Genomic DNA, 16,843 nt, shown 5'->3' with positions numbered 1-16,843 from the left:
AAGAATCATAAATCAATGGATATTACAAGCAGAGAGAGAGAGAGAGAGAGAGAGAGAGAGAGAGAGAGAAAGAGAGAGGAGAAAATGAAGTTATGGAGGAGAGGGTTGTTTGTGGTGTTGGTCATGATGTTTATGCAGGGGAAGGAATCAGAGGGACGGTTAGTAGAAAACTTCTACAGCTCTAGTTGTCCAAATGTTGAATCCATAGTGAACCAGGCAGTCTCTCGGAAAAGAGATCAAACGATTATCACACTCGCGGCGACTCTGCGATTATTTTTCCATGACTGCTTTGTTGAGGTAATGTTGCAAACTTGCATCCCAAGCATTGTGTTTAGAATGTTCCAAATAGTGATCTAAGTTCCCAACATCGTTTGATCAATTTAGGGATGCGATGCGTCGATCATTATTGCTAACGGGGACGCAGAGAAGGATTTTGCCGATAATCTTTCATTAGCAGGAGACGGGTTTGACACCGTGATCAAGGCAAAGCAAGCAGTGGAAGCACAATGCCCTGGCGTCGTGTCTTGCGCTGATATTCTGGCTGTCGCTGCCCGCGACTGTGTAGTCCTTGTAAGTCTTGTCATTAGACTCAATGACTAATGTTCCACAACAGAGTGTCTCATGTTCTGCATTCAAATTCTCTGCAGGCAGGAGGCCCTTCATTCCCTGTGGAATTGGGACGCCGCGATGGACTCATCTCGAAAGCTTCCCGTGTGGCTGGGAACTTGCCAGAACCGACCTTTAATCTCAACCAACTCACCACCATGTTTGCCATACACAATCTTTCCCTAACGGATGTCATTGCGTTGTCTGGAGCACATACTCTTGGCTTTTCACACTGCAATCGCTTCTCAAACCGCCTCTACAACTTCTCGTCGTCCTCTCCTGTTGACCCTTCTCTGAATCCTGACTACGCCAAGCAGTTGATGGCAACCTGCCCCAAAGTGGTAGACCCCAACATTGTCATGCCCTTGGATCCTGACACGTCCTTCACATTTGACAACGCTTATTACAGAAACTTGGTTGCCGGGAAAGGGTTGTTGAGTTCAGACCAGGTTCTATTCTCTGACTCCGCATCTCGGTCTACTGTCCTCGATTTCGCTAACAACGCAGATAACTTCAACGGAGCGTTTGTCACCGCCATGAGGAAACTCGGAAGGGTCGGCGTCAAGACTGGTAATCAAGGGGAGATCAGGAGAGACTGCAACACCTTCAATTCATGAGATAGCAGGATTCCACGTTGTACGTAGAGCTTTCAATAGATCAGATTTCGGTTCAATCCAATACGAACCCAATAATCCGATTAATAACAAGTTACATCTATTCAATCTAAATCTAATTGTTAATGTTTATGGATTAAGAAGTTGAATTTGATAATCCGAAAACGATGGCAACCCAATAATCCAATTAATAATAAATTAGATATGAGACGAGACCAATTCGATCAAAATTTAATTATGTTACATGTCCAATTGTACGCCCCATAACGAAAAATAAAATGTCACACTTATGCATGTAAAAACGGTCTACCCTCAAAGGGCCGCCACGAGTTCACCTTCTTCCTTTAGGCTATGGGATGTTCCGAATTCAGAGTCGGGCTTTATTGGACCCGTTTTGACAAGATTTGGTTCTTGCATAACTGCAATTTACGCTCTGAACCGGCTCAAGACTCGGTCCAAATCCAAAACCCAGCCCCTATTAAGAGCAATTTCACCCCTAAAGACTTTAGGCCGGTCTCTTGCTTGGCTTGGGTTGGGTGCAGGTCGAAATGCTAGGCTGGAGTGGATAACCTGGGTGCCAGGCTGGTTTTTTGGCTAGGTGCTGGCCTAGCCAACTCCGTTCCTTTTATGTAATATGTTTTAAGGAACCTTTAGTTCAAGTGGTTACATAGAATTTACCCATGCATGCGTTTATAATCCTAGCTTCGATTCACCCTCCACGGTCCACACTATCTTTCAAAAAAAAAAAAAAAAAAAAAAAGACGAGAATCACTTTTGAAATGATTAAAAATTAAAATTAGGGTAAATAATTAAGAGTTGGTAGAAAATTTATGGTCTTTTACAGAGTATGCTTATACACTATGCCAGGCATGGCACGACAGTAACATGCTATTGCTAATATTTAAATTAACACATTTACTAAATAAAATAAAATACTTTTTTAAAACGGCAGAGTGTCCGTTCCACACCACGTTTAAAATTTCAAAACATGAACTATAAATGATTTATGAACTAAAAATGAATATCACCTAATTCAATCAAATGATCAAATAAATGTATGAACATATGACTTCAAGTGTGAAACAAAAAGTTCGAACTGCTTAGCGTGACAGTCATATTAAGAGTGTGCTGAATTAACGCATTATGATATAACAACAATAATAATTATGTCTTATCTTATTAAGTGGAGTCAGCTAGATGAATCGTAGGATGCGCTAGGTTTTGCTACATTTTTTTTTTATTTCTTAAAGTCTCTATCCAAGTCTTCCTCTACTCATTTTACCTTGAGCATCCGTCCTATAGTCACATTTTCTAACGAAGCATCAGTAGGTTATTCGCATCTTCTAATAATTATGTCATCAAGTCTTCCTTCATCTTCCTCTACCCATTTTTCCAAGATGCTGTGATAGGGATAGATAAATGTCATTGTCTTTCCATGTCATCTCCCTTGAATCTTCTATCACAATAAAAAGGTTCCTCTACCCATATTTCACTTAAACAGGTTCATAAGTGAAACAGAGCCAGAGAAAAACAGAGCTAGAGGGAGAAAATGGAGGTATGGAGAGGGAATTGGATCCTCTCCGGATCCACACATCATTAGCCTGCTGAGTATGCGATCCGGCCCATTGATATTTGATCTAATAGCTACAAACAAGAAGCCCTCTAAAATTTATAATAATTGTAGCCGTTAGATCAAATTTCAAAGGGCCGGATCACCTGTTCAGCAGGCTCATGATATGTGGATCTGGTTCCGCATGGAGAGGGTTTGTTTTGGTCCTTGCTTTGATGATTCTGCAGGGGAGGGATTCAGAGTAGCAGAGAACTTCTACGGCTCTAGTTGTCCAAATGTTGAATCCATCGTGAAGCAGGCAGTCGATATAAAGAGACGCCAAGCGCCTCCCACAATCGCGGGCACTCTGCGATTATTTTTCCATGACTCCTTTGTTGAGGTAATGTTGCAAACTTGCAAGCCAAGCATCATGTTTAAATTGTTAAGAGTCAAAAGTTCCCAACTTCATTTGAACTTTGCAATATTCAATGGCAGGGATGCGATGCATCGATCATGATCGCTTCACCAAACGGGGATGCAGAGAAGAACTTCACTGATACTCTGTCGTTACCAGGAGACGGGTTTGACACCGTGAGCAAGGCAAAGCAAGCAGTGGAAGCACAATGCCCTGGTGTCGTCTCTTGTGCTGACATTTTAGCTATGGTTGCCTGAGATTGTGTATTCTTTGCAAGTGTTGTCTTGAGACTGAGTTGTCACATCCACTGGACAATGTACTACTTCTCTCATGTTCCACATTCAAATTTTCTGGCGGCAGGAGGCCCTTCCTTCCCCGTAGAATTGGGACGCCGTGATGGACTCATTTCGAAAGCCTCACAGGTTGCTGGGAGCTTGCCAGAACCTTTCTTTGATTTGTTGCAACTCAATACCATGTTTGCCAAACACAATGTTTCCCAAAGTGATGTCACTGCATTGTCCGGAGCTCATACTCTCGGCGTTTCACACTGCAATCGCTTCTCAGACCGCCTCTACAACTTCTCATCGTCCACTCCTGTCGACCCTTCTCTAAATCCTGACTATGCCAAGCGGTTGAAGGTAACCTGCTCCAAAGAGGCAGACCCCGGCGCAATCAGTGACTTGGACCCTGACACCCCATTTACATTTGACAATGTTTATTACAAAAACTTGGTTGGCGGGAAAGGGTTGTTGAGCTCACATCAGGCTCTTTTCTCCGACTCTGCATCACAGCCCACTGTCCTTTTTGCTAAGAACTCAGGTAACTTCAACAGAGCCTTCGTCGCTGCCATGAGGAAGCTTCAAAGAGTCGGTGTTAAGATTTGTAATCAAGGGGAGATCAGGAGAGACTGCACCACCTTCAATTCACGATCATCGAAAGCCAAGAAATATTCATCATGGTATGACCTACTGGTTCTAATCAGTAGGATTAATAAGCACCCGATAATCTCCGAAGAAGAATTTATTTCTCAGGAATTTAAGTTTTTCATTGTTAATTGTAATTGTTCCTTATTTTGACGAAAATCTGCCATCTTTTTCAATCACTGGAAGTAAATATGATCCTTGCAAAACAAGTAAGTATATGAAGCTAACGAAACAAAACACCGGCAACAACAAAATGAGAGACAATCTTACTATCAATTAATGGGAAACTTATGGACACAACTGATCATGAAACAAAAAATTTCAATGTCAATTGACAGGCAAAATTCAATACAACGTTCTGATACTCCAAAAGACAACCTTACATGACCAAACATAGCACTGAATTGGGACACTGATCCTCGAGAGTTCTGAAGAGGCGTATATTTGCCTTAAATCATCCTTGAAATGTGGTTACAGAAACACACAAAGAATCTACACAACCTCAGGCAAAGTATAGAAACATCAAACAATTTGGAAGAAATACAATGTCGTTCGAAAAGGGCAACTCAGAAAAAAATACAGGATGTATTGGATGGAAGCCTCAGCTCATGAAAGCCCAGCTGGACGTGATTTTCCATACAGGTGGGCATATACAATCTTAGTCCGATGTACCAGAATCATGCTTAAAACAAAGGCAACAACGCATAATCCGGACATGATTAACGAAGTTAAGAAGAAGCATATAGAACCGTCACACTTTGGTGCGTCCATTCGAAGCATGCCTTGGAAAACTGATGTTCCTGGACTCATGTGCGGGTGATGGTGCTGATGAGCTTGCTTCTCAGCTTCAAAGTCGTATATACTGCTAGCAATCACGCCAGAAAAGAGCAACGAACCAGCAGGGTTTGCAATTGTGAGGAAATTGTATAAAGCCCCGAACTTTTTCAAGCCAAACAATTCAGAAGCAGCAGCTGGCACAATCGCCCAATGAGCCCCGTAGCCTAGTCCAACCAAGATGGTGGCAATGTGCATTGCCCCAGGCCATCCGAAAGCAATGAAGATATGCCCAACTGCCATAAGGAGTTGTGCCACAGCCATTGCTACCGGTCTTGGATAAGCAAAGTCCCTATCGAATGCATAGCGATGTATGAGAATTGAGAAGTCACAAAGCCAAGTTTAAATAATTTCTACAGAAACTCTAGATGAGAATGTAATCAGTTCATACCTCACAATAATCTCAGAGAAGTAACCGCCACCAACCCGACCAAGAAAGTTCCAGATGCTGATCATGGATACAAATATATGCGTATTGTCATACCCGAGAGACTGGCTCATCTGACCGAGGTTGTCAATCACCGTTAAACCAGATCCAGAACCCAAGAGAAGTGAGAAAAAAATAAGCCAAAAGTCAGCTTTGATCAAAGCTTGTGTCAATGTGAAGTCCTCCCCTCTATGCGGACCGCTCCTCCTCTTAACCCTAACTGCTCCATCGGCAGCTGCTTGGAATAGTTTCGATTGCAATTGAGCAATTCGTTTTTGCCTTTCGGATGCTGGAAGTAAGTCCATTTCCTTAGGCTTCTCGTCTTCCACCTCACTAAATATTACCTCATTTGCATCGTGCCCAGATTTCCCGCGGTCTTGTGTCTGTGGCTCGGGTAGGAGTGCCTCTTCTTCTAGAGATCTTGCCTCGGAGGAAATGCTCAACGAAATGGGAATCACAATGGGAATCAACAGGAGCACAAACAAAACCGCTGTAAATATAACCATCACGGTGTGGCTCAAATCAATTAGATCTTCAACTAGCATGACCCCCATCAAATAAGCAGCTAATAGGAGGCACAGGCTATAAATAAACGTGAAGCTCATGGCATCGGTTGGCCGGACTTGTCTGTGACCTCCAACTGGTCTGACTATAAACATTAATGCAATAACCACCATTGCTGGACCAACCGCAACCATGAAAATCAAAGATGCATGGTCTGGGGAATGGATCATCACATATATCTGAGTCAGAATTGCGCCGCTCAACCCAGCAAAGCCCTTGAGTATTCCAACCACGGGACCCCGACTTTTTGGGAAGTTTTGCACACAAGAGACCAGAGCAACTGTGTTGAAGAAGGTCTCGCCGTTTGTTCCCACGAATATAAGAATGCACATCTGCGAAATTGAAAATTGTATTTGTTAAAGATTAAACCAAGGCAAGAAAGATGATAGAAAGTAACAGGACTCCGTCTTATCAACTCAACTTCTCAAACCATATATACCAAGAAACACTCTATCCATTTCCAGAGTTTCAATCAGTATATATCCGCAAAATGAACAAAAAGAAGTGATTTTCGCACTCTCCTTTTTCTCCGCCTACCCTCCTCCCTCTCTTTTAGCCTTTGGATTGGATTACCAAAGGAAATAAAGAGACATAAATAGGGCAAAGAGTGCAGAACAAGAAAAAGGGAGTGAGAAAATCACCAAATACCATCCACAACGGCAAAACACACGATCAAGCAATAAAAAAAAAAGTAACTAAAGTAAAAGAAATACAAGAAAAGCAAAGAACTTTGGTTTGATATGATACTCACAGCCCACAAGTTCAACGAAGGAGCTCGACCAGTAACAACAAGCCACACCCAACCGTACCCAACAAAATTCATCAGAGCGCCAACGAGCAGCGCCGCCCACAGAGGCAGCACCTCGCACAAACTCCCCGCCAAAAACCCAACGCTGTCCCCGAGATCTTTAGCCACCCCCAGCCGCGAAATCTGCCGCTGATTGTAGTCCATGGAGCTCTTGATCACCGGCGATATGCTCCCGAACAAGTAGCCGATTCCCGCACAGGACTGCACCCACATTGCCGCCACGAAAACCAGCCATCGGTTGCTGAAGAAGGACCGCAGCTTCTCCTGCACCCGACCCATCACAGAAAAGTGATATTTTCGATGATTTTCAGTTAAAGAGATGATTTTTTTTGTTGGGTTTTTATTTATTCACAATTTATGAGAAGATTAGGAGGAGGAAGAAGAAGAAGATATGTATTCCGGTGACGGTAGTAGGCTGGGGGCGGCTGATGGTGCTGTGCTGGTCTGGGACACTCAGTGACAGGTTTTTATATTAATTTAAATTTGTCCATGTGACTGAAAATTTGTCGATCTGTCGATCTTTCATTGGTTCGTGGATACCCGTACCAGCGAATTTTGAGAAAATTAAGAATAACGATAACCAAACAAAGTGCAGCCTTTTGCGATGAAGTAGGTTGTCGTTTTAGCATTTGTTGCATAAGGAAGTGCTGCGTAACATGCGGTCGGTGGACTAGCTTATAAAAAAATGGAAAAGGAAAACGACATGGACCATGTGGTCTGCTCTTTATTCTTCCACTTGATGAATTATGTCGTTTCCTCAATAATTATGTAAGGGACATGGATCTGGGGATTCGGATCCATGTATCTTAATCCATTAAATTCATATATTCAAACCATTGAAATTTGATCAAACGGTTAAAGTTATTATAACTTTTAAAATAAGTCATTGTTTATAGCCGTTTGATTAAATTTCAATGATCCGGATACATGAATTTAATGGATTATGATACATGGATACGAAAAGAACTCATGTCCTTATGTAAGGACCCCAGTTAATATTTTGCTTGATCATGACTAGTAATATACTAATATACTAATCCTGAAATAATTAGAAAATAATATTTTTCGATATCTTCTTATTAAGTAGTTGTCTTTCTCATTGGTATCAATCCAAAATGAACGAGCAGAGTCGCATCTTCGAATAATGATCACATGACTACATGTCAGAAGAATCATCTCATTACATTCAACCCTCATGAACTCTTTTGTTCAAGCTTAGCTTGATGGTTTGCTTTAAAGTTTATGCGGAGTTCCGATGTATATGGGTGTAAGGAATCACTTAGATACAATGTTATAGTGGCTGAAAGGTAGTTATCTTTTATGACGGTATTTCATATTAGTAAATAACTTTAGAAGTAAGAGAGTGAACAAGATTCTAAAATCTTCATTGATAATATTAATTTTGGGTATGAGATTCTCTCTCTCTCTTTTTTTTTTTTTATTGAATTGGAAGCAATGTATTCATTAATCAAACTCATGAAGAGTTACATATGTCTTGGAATAGAAGCTCCTGAATAAGAATAGGAGGCTCCTCAAACCAAACTAAATTATTGCTACTAAACAAAGCAAACTTCGCAAGCCGGTGTGCAACACCATTACATAAGCGAGAGACATGAATAAACCTCACCATAGGGAAAGTGGATGCTAGCTGCAGTACATTGTCCGCTATCATACTAATCGTTGATGAGTCTGAATGAGTCTGATTGAGAGTTGCAATGGCCTTCATGTAGTCACTCTCTACCACGACCTGTTGGGAGCCTTGCTGCTGAGCCATCTGCAAGCCATACCTCACTGCATACAGCTCCAATATCAGCACCACCTCCACACCACTCAACTTGTCTTGATTATTCAGTGCCACCCACATGTGAGTCGGGGTAGACCATTGTGGGTGGGGTAGAGAGGCCCACCATGGTATGAGATTCTCTTAATCAATGATATTTAACGTGTGAATTTTTATTTTGAAAATTTATGTTTTTCGTCATATTTTTCGTGAAACTAACTTTATAGTGGATATTATAAAAGTAAAAAATAATCTAAATTAATTTCAAATTTAATTGTGGCTTGTGCGTGCTCATGGATTTTTTTACTTTGTAATTTTTATAAACAAATAAAACTATCAAAAAACCAAAAAAGATGTTTAATAAAAGAAAGATGAGGTAAGAAATACATCCAGGCACTTCATAACAAGAATGTCGATATGTCCGAGTGGTTAAGGAGACAGACTTGAAATCTGTTGGGCTTCGCCCGCGCAGGTTCGAACCCTGCTGTCGACGATTTTCTTTTTCATTATACATATTTTATTATTTGGGCTCGGCCCACATCCATTTGTCCAGTTGGGTTTGTTGGCTTTGCATCTTTGGGCTCATTTGAGCTAATAGTCTATTTTTTTCGTTTATTAATACAAAATTAAGAACGCCTCTAAAGGAGATGTTAAATTTTTAAACATCAAAATGATAGTTGATAGCTTATGTGGTAATTTGACATTTTGTACAATATTTTGCTCCATCCGATATGTCAAATAATAATGTCATTTAATAAATTTTTTTATCTTTTGTGGAGTCCAATGATTAAAGCAACCAATCAAATATTTAAAAAATACAACAACATTTATTATATATTATATTAATTTCTTAAAATCTCATTTCATAAATTTGACATTTACTGTCAAATTTGACAGTAAAGGGCTTTGCCTTCAAATGACTCAGCGCCACCTAAGAAATTGAAGGCTCGTTTGGAGAGAGTTTGTTGCCATTTTTTAGTGTTGTATGCCTATGTAGCAATTTTGACATCTCCTTTAAAGATGCTCTAAAGATAGTAGATAATCTTAGACAACGGAGTATATGGTATTTACTATTTACCTATAAAGATTTTGGTCTTTGTTGGGTAATATTTGGATGCAAGCAATATAGTCAGGAAAAATCGAACTCAAGACCTTGTGGGGAGGGAAATTTGAACTTAGGCTCACTCGATTAACTAGAGTTGGTCATTTTAACCCCTCCAGTTGATCTAAGTCACCAAAAATTTGAACTCGGGATACTTCGGTTGAAGCAGATTGATCTTTGCCGGTATTCCAATTATATATCCGTATGTGACTGGCCGGTAAAACCCGGCCACAAGGCAACAAAGGTCTTTTTGTTAAATACCAAATTGATCTCTTAAGCAATTGAAAAGTGTCTTTGAGATCCAAATGCTTCACCAGAATCAAATTTGGTTGAAAGAAAGGGGGCCAATACTTAATAGGATTTCAGAAAAGGAATAGGAAAACAACTATTTTTATACATAATGCCTCAGTGACAAGAAAGCTCCCTACCATCAATCTTATTATCTCAATTTCTAATGGTTCTTAAAAAACACTGACATCAGAAGTCGGGTTAAACTAATGAGAGATTCTTAAATGCTACTGACTGTATAATTAAGAATTCATCGCTATGATTACATGACACAAGAGATATAAATACATAATAGTAAGATATGTATTTTCTGTAAATTGTGGGTATCAGCATCTACGGCAAAAGTACAGTTGAGTAGCATTCTTGTAGGGTTTTGTTGTCATGCGGGAAGCTTCCTTTAATTAGGATGCACGTGATGTGAGGTGTAAACTACCAAAGTACTAGAAAATGTGAATGTGGATTTTTTTTTTTTTAATTTTTTAATTTTAGGGTCGGAAAATTGAACCCAGAACGCGTCGCGTAAAATTCGGATCAGGAATTCATTTCCAACCATTGAGCCACGCTATGGTTGTTGTGAATGTGGAAATTGGAATAGCTTGATACTCTAACCTTACACTTAACCTTTTCTCCCTAGTCATCAATCCCTTGTCTCTTCCTCCCAAATGCTCAACTTTATAATCATGCATACCTTTCATCTTTCTTTCCCTCGTACCATTACCAAACAATCCTTATCCCACTCATTATACCAGCAAATCACAATCAGATCACAGCTAACACACATTTCTTAAGTTTTGGGAGAGGTCAAGCGATCAAGCGCGTGACATATCGAAGGAAGAAGATGTCGGATTGGGGGCCGGTTTTCATAGCAGTGCTTTTGTTTGTACTGTTGACACCAGGACTGCTGATTCAGATGCCGGGAAAGAGCCGGTTTGTGGAGTTCGGAAACTTTCAGACGAGTGGAGTGTCCATACTGGTTCATTCCATAATCTACTTTGCTCTCATTTGCATCTTCTTATTAGCCATTGGTGTCCACATGTATTTTGGCTCTTAATTATCACTTGGTTGCACCAGTGTATTATCCCTTAATTTGCTTGTTTGTCTCTGCATCTGGATTTGATCTTGTACTAATGTTTGGATTTTCCTTCCTTCGTTTCGGAGATTTAAATTGCTCGTTAGGATCGTGTTCATTGTTAAATGATAGTCAAGTAGTGAAGGTAAAGATTTCTCTCCGTCTACATTGTTTGTGCCGTTGATTTTTAGGTTTGCTGGGTGCTGGATTTTAACAAGAAACATCAGTACAGATGGTCAAATAATTCGTATAATTTTCTGTTTTATAACCATTTAACGACATGTGATTCAGAATCTGTGGATAGGTCATCAAAACACGCTAGCTTAATCAGTAGCTGAGCCGAGAATTATGCGAATATTTAGCGTAGAATTAACCGAAGTTTCTAAGAATTAAAGCAACGAGCTTAATTAATTAGCCTCCATGTTCCTTCTAGGTGAGTTCCTAGCTAAGGCTTTAACTGGGGAACTTCTAAATTGATTAACCAACTAAACAAAATTAATTAAACGGAAAAAATGTGAAATAATATGCTGATCTCTCCGTTACATGTCTAAGATCATGTTTATTGCTGAGATCCTTGTTAGCGATATTTCATCATGAAATAATTACATTTATGCAGATTATGGAAGGTAAATGAAAGCATAAAGACCCTTGAAAAATAGAAAGATTGGTATGAGTTCTTCATTTCACATAGCAGAATTCAGGAAGGTAAAATGGTAAATAGAAAATAGTAAATAAAAGCAAGTAAAACTACAGAATTAACTCCACCCTTCAGCTGGTGTGCCAAAACCACAACATTTCTTGGATCCTAAGCATAGATGTGAATGTCAAGAATAACGAGAAACAGAATGATGAGCAAACCATAGATCACGGCGTGCAACAATATCGATGCGATGCTCGTTTTCATGTTCATGAGTTCGAAGGGACGTTCCCTGCCGGGCATCTGAAACACCAATCCTGGCGACAGAAACGCAAATAGCGCGGATGCTATCAGCGGAGCTGCCCAATTTTTCATTGTCAAAACAAGATGTCACAGCAGAAGAATAAGGGAGGAGGAGGAGGAGGGGAAGAATGTAGCAAAAGTGTATAAAAAAAAAGGAGCTTTAGATGCTTTATAATTTGGATTTATGCCCTTGAAAGAGGGGAATAAGAATCCCTTAAAGCTAGAAAGAACATATTTATTCCACTTTAATTAGCCTTTTTATTTGAATTTTAACTGCTTTGTTGTTGCAGTTGTTAAATTGTTTAAGTAGAAATGAGATGTTTGATTAGAGGAAATTCTAGAATACAGCAGATCATCTCATCTTTATGATTATTACTAGTACAAAAATATTTCATCGAAACCATGTCCCTGCATTCCAATCTCATCCACCATTCTCTCAATCACACCTTTTAAATTTTGAGTGGACAATTACTTTATCTAAACCGTGTTCTCGACGCACTCAAAGTTTTATCGTCTAAAAAGCTCGAAGTTTTACAACCACATTTCAATGTCCGCTAAGGATTTGTCAAAGATGTAAAGAATAATTAAAAAAATAAAAGCTTTGAACTAGTGGATGGTGGGTCCAGATTGCACAAATCTACTCTGTAACCCAAAGCAGAGAATCGAACCTTCATCAGTAGCCAGTGGGCTAGTAGCTTCCTTGTCTCCACTGCTCGCCATGGTTGCTTGAAAATTACAATCACAAAATTACAAAATCGTTTCCCAAATTCCGAATCCCAAGTGTCACTCTCGCTCACTCAAAAACCCTAATAAAATACGCAAAGCAATTCATCCCCAATTCCTCCATTTCGTCACAGCAACCGAAAGCTGGCAACTTTAACCCCCAGCTAAAAAACCCAAATCCGAAAATCCAGCATTTGATCTGAAAACTGATTTTTTGAGGACGCAACAATGGCGGACTGGGGCCCAATACTGATAGGGGTGGTGCTGTTCATCCTGCTGCAACCGGGGCTGCTCTTCGCTTTACCGGGAAACAGCAAGCAGGTGGAGTTTGCGCACATGAAGACCAACGGCAAGGCCATAGCTGTCCATACTCTCATCTTCTTCGCTCTGTACGCCATTCTCATCCTGGCCGTCCACGTCCACATCTATACCGGTTGATCCGGTACCGCTACCCTCCGCCGCTTTGGATCTCATATGTATGTTGGTCTGTCTCTCTTCTGGGCTGGCTTGTTGTAACTTAGTATTTGTACAATTTTCTTTTGAGCTCCATATAAATGTAAAGCACAAATCTGTTTTCTGACTTGAAGAAGAAGATGCAGCTGCTTGCTTATGAATTCTGCTCTGATCTGAGATATGAGAAACCCCTTTTTTTAAATTAAATTCTGTCTACCAACTAATTAAGGTGCAATTTAATTACTGTTCTTTTATTTGTTAAATGTTGTAGAATAGTGGTCTGAACTTGTTTACTTGATTGTAGCCAAGTTGGATTAGAATCTTTCTGCCAGTGGATTAGGTTAATTAGATTAGATTAGAATATCGCTCGAACTTTGAATGAGACATCTAGAGTGGTGTTCGGAATTTGAATAGCTACTCGTTTAGAAGGCTATGAATGTCTAGGCTTATTGGTGTCAAAAATCCGTTTGCTAGTCGTTGATATGCAAAATTCCAGAGTCGGATCTGTTGACGCTTAGGGGATTCATTTTGTTAAGCTTCACATTGCGCAGATAGATACGGTAGGTTCTTATCTAGAACTTTCCCCCTTAGGACGTTTGCGCATGCTTGGATGACAATAATACTCAATAAAATTGTAAGTCAATTCCATAAAATTAGGTTTATTACAATGTTCATGATGCTATAAAACTTAAACATAATGGACCGAAAACTTAGCATCACTACAAGCAAATTCATTGAGATGCTCCTTTACAATGTCCGTGTCAAGTGTGAATGTGAACCAAACCAATCATGTAGCACTACACCGTTAAACTAGGAACACAGTATAAGCCATAAGGGAAGAAGAAAATCCGAATAAGGAGTTCGTTTACAAAAAGATGAAAATATATCGCAATATAAAAAGAAAAGAACAAACTACTCCAACTATGGGTGGTGGCTGAAAACAATATGGATTAGTTGAAATGTATGTGAATACCAATTGCAATGATCAAGATGGTGATTATGCAGAAGTATATGACGGCATGAACAAGAATAGCAATCCCGCTTGTGGCCATGTTTCCGAACTCCATCACCCTATGTCTTGCCGGTAGTTGGAATAGCAGCCCGGGCGACAGGAGGATGAACAAAACAACTGCAACAACAACCGGCCCCCAATCAGCACTCATCTTTCTATCTCTCCTCTCTCTCTCTCTAGGTAAGTTGGAATGAAGAGGTATGAAAACTTTGAGGCTTCTTTCTCTCGAAACAGATAAACAGAGCGTTGTGCTGTTTCCGAATATGTAGAAGGATGGAGCCTAATGTCTTAGCGAAGAAGGAGAGACGGATGCTAAACTTAGTGAGAAAGAAGAGAGTGGGATTAAAAGAGGAGAAAGGTATTAGGAGAAGGTGGCGGATTGCTTTATGGACAGCAAAACAAAGATGTTTGCTTTCGTAAGCTTCCAATAATTGTTCGTTTCCAGAAATATCGTAAAGTAATATGTGGGAGAATGAAGTATAAAGTTGAGTTGGTATATGCACATGTTTGGAATGCTTTTCTTGTTTGGTCTAACTTTCTACAGGAAAAAGCTAGAATGCATACATCAAGGAATTATCATGTCCGCTACTTGAGTTGACTGCGGTCGATAAAGAAAACAGACGGAACTGCATAAATCGTTCCCGTGTTGTCTCATGTTGACCCGTATGTGGTAAAAATAGTGTTATATTCACGTGGGGATCAACCTCAATCAAAATCGATATTTTCATCCAAAAGTACACATGGGTTTCACAATGGTAAAGAATTTCATTTCTTAATTGTGACCGAGATTGGTAACCGGCTCCATTGTATGGATTTGATTAACGGTTTTTTTTTTACCACACTGGGGCTTACTTCTATGAGCAAGTATTCATTAGGTTTGTCTGAATAGGGCAACTCTCACACGAATTAAGGATTGTGAGATTGTGAGTCGTCATGTTTTGTAAGAGGGCCACAAATGACACGATTGAAGCATCCTTACACGAGTTTTTTTTCATATCTGTAAGAGTACTGATGTTCATAATATGTTTTTGTATCACATTTTCATACCACCGTAGGTGGCATTTGACGTAGATAGCCACATTATTTGAATTAATCAGATTTTTAATTTAGTTCATTATTTAATAAACTAATAATTAAAAAAAATAGGTTAATTAAATAATGATTGTGGTATACGAGAAGTTTTTCTCCTTCATTTTCTTGGGATTTGCAAATTTTTTAAATGATGTTGTTGTCCACATCAGATGCCACCTAAGGTGGTATAGAAATGTGGTATAAAAACATGGTATGAATAGCATTACTTCATCTGTAATTTAGCCAAACTTTTTTGGCTACAAATTAATACGATGATGTTCGAGAACAAATTGGACCCACAAATGATAACTTATTGGGCCTATGTTTAGGCCCAAGAATAATTGGATTTGGGCAAGAAACAAGAGCCCAAAATCAAATCACCGTAGCCCATATTTTCCAAAAGTCCAAACAAAAGTACCACGTAATGCCATCCAATGAGTAAAACGAGGAAGCCGTTTTTGTCCGAAGGAAAGATACCGTCGGCTGTTTTCTAACTCTTTGCTTCGTCGTGGAGGCCGGAGTATTCTACCTCTTTCTGTCTCGTTGAATTCCCATTTTGTCCCTTTCCCGCCCGGACTCACCCTTTTTATGCTCCTTCCTTCTCGTTGCCCTTTCATTTCCACTTCCACCGTACCAGTCATCGTCTTCTTTATTATTCTATCCATCAACGTTGCTCGGAGCCTCGACCTTACTGCGAAACTAGTTAGTTGAAAGCATGGCGGATTGGGGGCCAGTGGTGATAGCGGTGGTGCTTTTTGTGTTGTTGACGCCGGGGCTGCTGTTTCAGCTGCCCGGGAACAGCCGGGTGGCGGAGTTCAACAACATGCAGACCAGCGGGGTTTCCATCTTGGTTCACACCATCATTTACTTTGGCCTCATCACCATTTTCCTCATCGCTATCGGCGTTCACATCTCCACTGGCTAGCTTATATGCACGCTATCCATCTCCAACATTTACATTTTTCCGATCCGCGCGCATGCAGGGGGATGCATGAATGAATTGTTTTGTGATTTTAGTAAGAGTTGAGTGTGTTCGATGAAATTTATCAGCACCTGCTGTCTATGAATGTTACATGTTTGAAAACTTGAAAGCAAGCTACTTGGATCAGTCTCACTAATTAAGTGCGTGTTTGGTTCACTCGCGGAACTGGTTCTTCAAAAATGAATTAACATAAGCCAAAGCAAGATGAATAAAACGTTAACACATATTTTGTGCACCAAAAGAAAAATTCAACACGATATAAGCTTTTGCTGCTCGTAATATTCTCTGCAATTGTTGTCTCGATTAGAGTGATATGGTCTCCCCAACCAACGATGGTTTTGTTATAGTCGCGATAACATTGTACGTATCTTTGTACAAGACGTTATGTTTTTCATTTTTAAGGTAGATTTGACTTCGGTAACCGTGTACGAGCTTACTCATTACATCTGTTTATACAAATTATCCCTAGATCAGTATATTGGTCACTAAAAACAATATATCAATGTTGTATTCTTGTCTTGTTGATTAATAAAATATCGTTATTCCTCGTCATAAAAAAATCAATTCAATCTGGGGAGGGCTAGGCTAAATCTTGATCTGGGCCCACATATAGAAGATTTCACGTCTAAATTATGTTGGGCCATACAAGTCTCATCAATTTTGCCTTTAATTGTTAGTAACCC

At 39.8% G+C, this 16,843-nt stretch overlaps 6 protein-coding genes, 1 non-coding gene and 1 pseudogene across 7 annotated transcripts; 5 read left to right on the top strand and 3 right to left on the bottom strand.

Moving 5' to 3' along the window:
- LOC125474260 (peroxidase 55-like) lies at positions 1-1,334 on the top strand. The gene is made up of 3 exons (XM_048577733.1): positions 1-297; positions 385-570; positions 648-1,334. The coding sequence occupies exons 1-3, from the start codon at positions 16-18 to the stop codon at positions 1,221-1,223; spliced, it is 1,044 nt and encodes a 347-aa protein (XP_048433690.1). The 5' UTR covers positions 1-15; the 3' UTR covers positions 1,224-1,334.
- A 1,393-nt stretch (positions 1,335-2,727) lies between these two features.
- Positions 2,728-4,356, top strand: LOC125474259 (annotated as a pseudogene).
- A 5-nt stretch (positions 4,357-4,361) lies between these two features.
- LOC125474258 (protein NUCLEAR FUSION DEFECTIVE 4) lies at positions 4,362-7,279 on the bottom strand. Its single transcript, XM_048577732.1, has 3 exons — positions 6,684-7,279; positions 5,333-6,264; positions 4,362-5,233 (listed from the first exon to the last, which is right to left on the bottom strand). Exons 1-3 carry the CDS (start codon positions 7,017-7,019, stop codon positions 4,714-4,716), a joined length of 1,788 nt encoding a protein of 595 aa, XP_048433689.1. The 5' UTR covers positions 7,020-7,279; the 3' UTR covers positions 4,362-4,713.
- Positions 7,280-8,931: 1,652 nt separating this feature from the next.
- On the top strand, positions 8,932-9,013 carry TRNAS-UGA. The gene has a single exon. It is a non-coding gene; the product is annotated as a tRNA-Ser (tRNA).
- A 1,437-nt stretch (positions 9,014-10,450) lies between these two features.
- On the top strand, positions 10,451-13,302 carry LOC125474169. The gene is made up of 2 exons (XM_048577611.1): positions 10,451-10,953; positions 12,854-13,302. Exons 1-2 carry the CDS (start codon positions 10,749-10,751, stop codon positions 13,078-13,080), a joined length of 432 nt encoding a protein of 143 aa, XP_048433568.1. The 5' UTR covers positions 10,451-10,748; the 3' UTR covers positions 13,081-13,302.
- LOC125474257 lies at positions 11,636-12,242 on the bottom strand. Its single transcript, XM_048577731.1, has one exon. It carries the CDS (start codon positions 11,989-11,991, stop codon positions 11,785-11,787), a length of 207 nt encoding a protein of 68 aa, XP_048433688.1. The 5' UTR covers positions 11,992-12,242; the 3' UTR covers positions 11,636-11,784.
- Positions 13,303-13,718: 416 nt separating the features above from the next.
- On the bottom strand, positions 13,719-14,300 carry LOC125474256. The gene has a single exon (XM_048577730.1). The coding sequence runs from the start codon at positions 14,256-14,258 to the stop codon at positions 14,046-14,048; it is 213 nt and encodes a 70-aa protein (XP_048433687.1). The 5' UTR covers positions 14,259-14,300; the 3' UTR covers positions 13,719-14,045.
- Positions 14,301-15,748: 1,448 nt separating this feature from the next.
- Positions 15,749-16,311, top strand: LOC125474123. The gene has a single exon (XM_048577562.1). It carries the CDS (start codon positions 15,894-15,896, stop codon positions 16,101-16,103), a length of 210 nt encoding a protein of 69 aa, XP_048433519.1. The 5' UTR covers positions 15,749-15,893; the 3' UTR covers positions 16,104-16,311.
- The last annotated feature ends 532 nt before the right edge of the window (positions 16,312-16,843 follow it).

This window comes from the organism of the source record quoted next, unplaced genomic scaffold, assembly GCF_019419815.1.
Source record: "Pyrus x bretschneideri cultivar Hongxiangsu unplaced genomic scaffold, Pyrus_bretschneideri_v1 Contig12, whole genome shotgun sequence".
Taxonomy (NCBI): domain Eukaryota; kingdom Viridiplantae; phylum Streptophyta; class Magnoliopsida; order Rosales; family Rosaceae; genus Pyrus; species Pyrus x bretschneideri.
The sequence above is the reverse complement of the archived record's forward strand: the minus strand, read 5'-3'. Positions and strand labels throughout refer to the sequence as shown.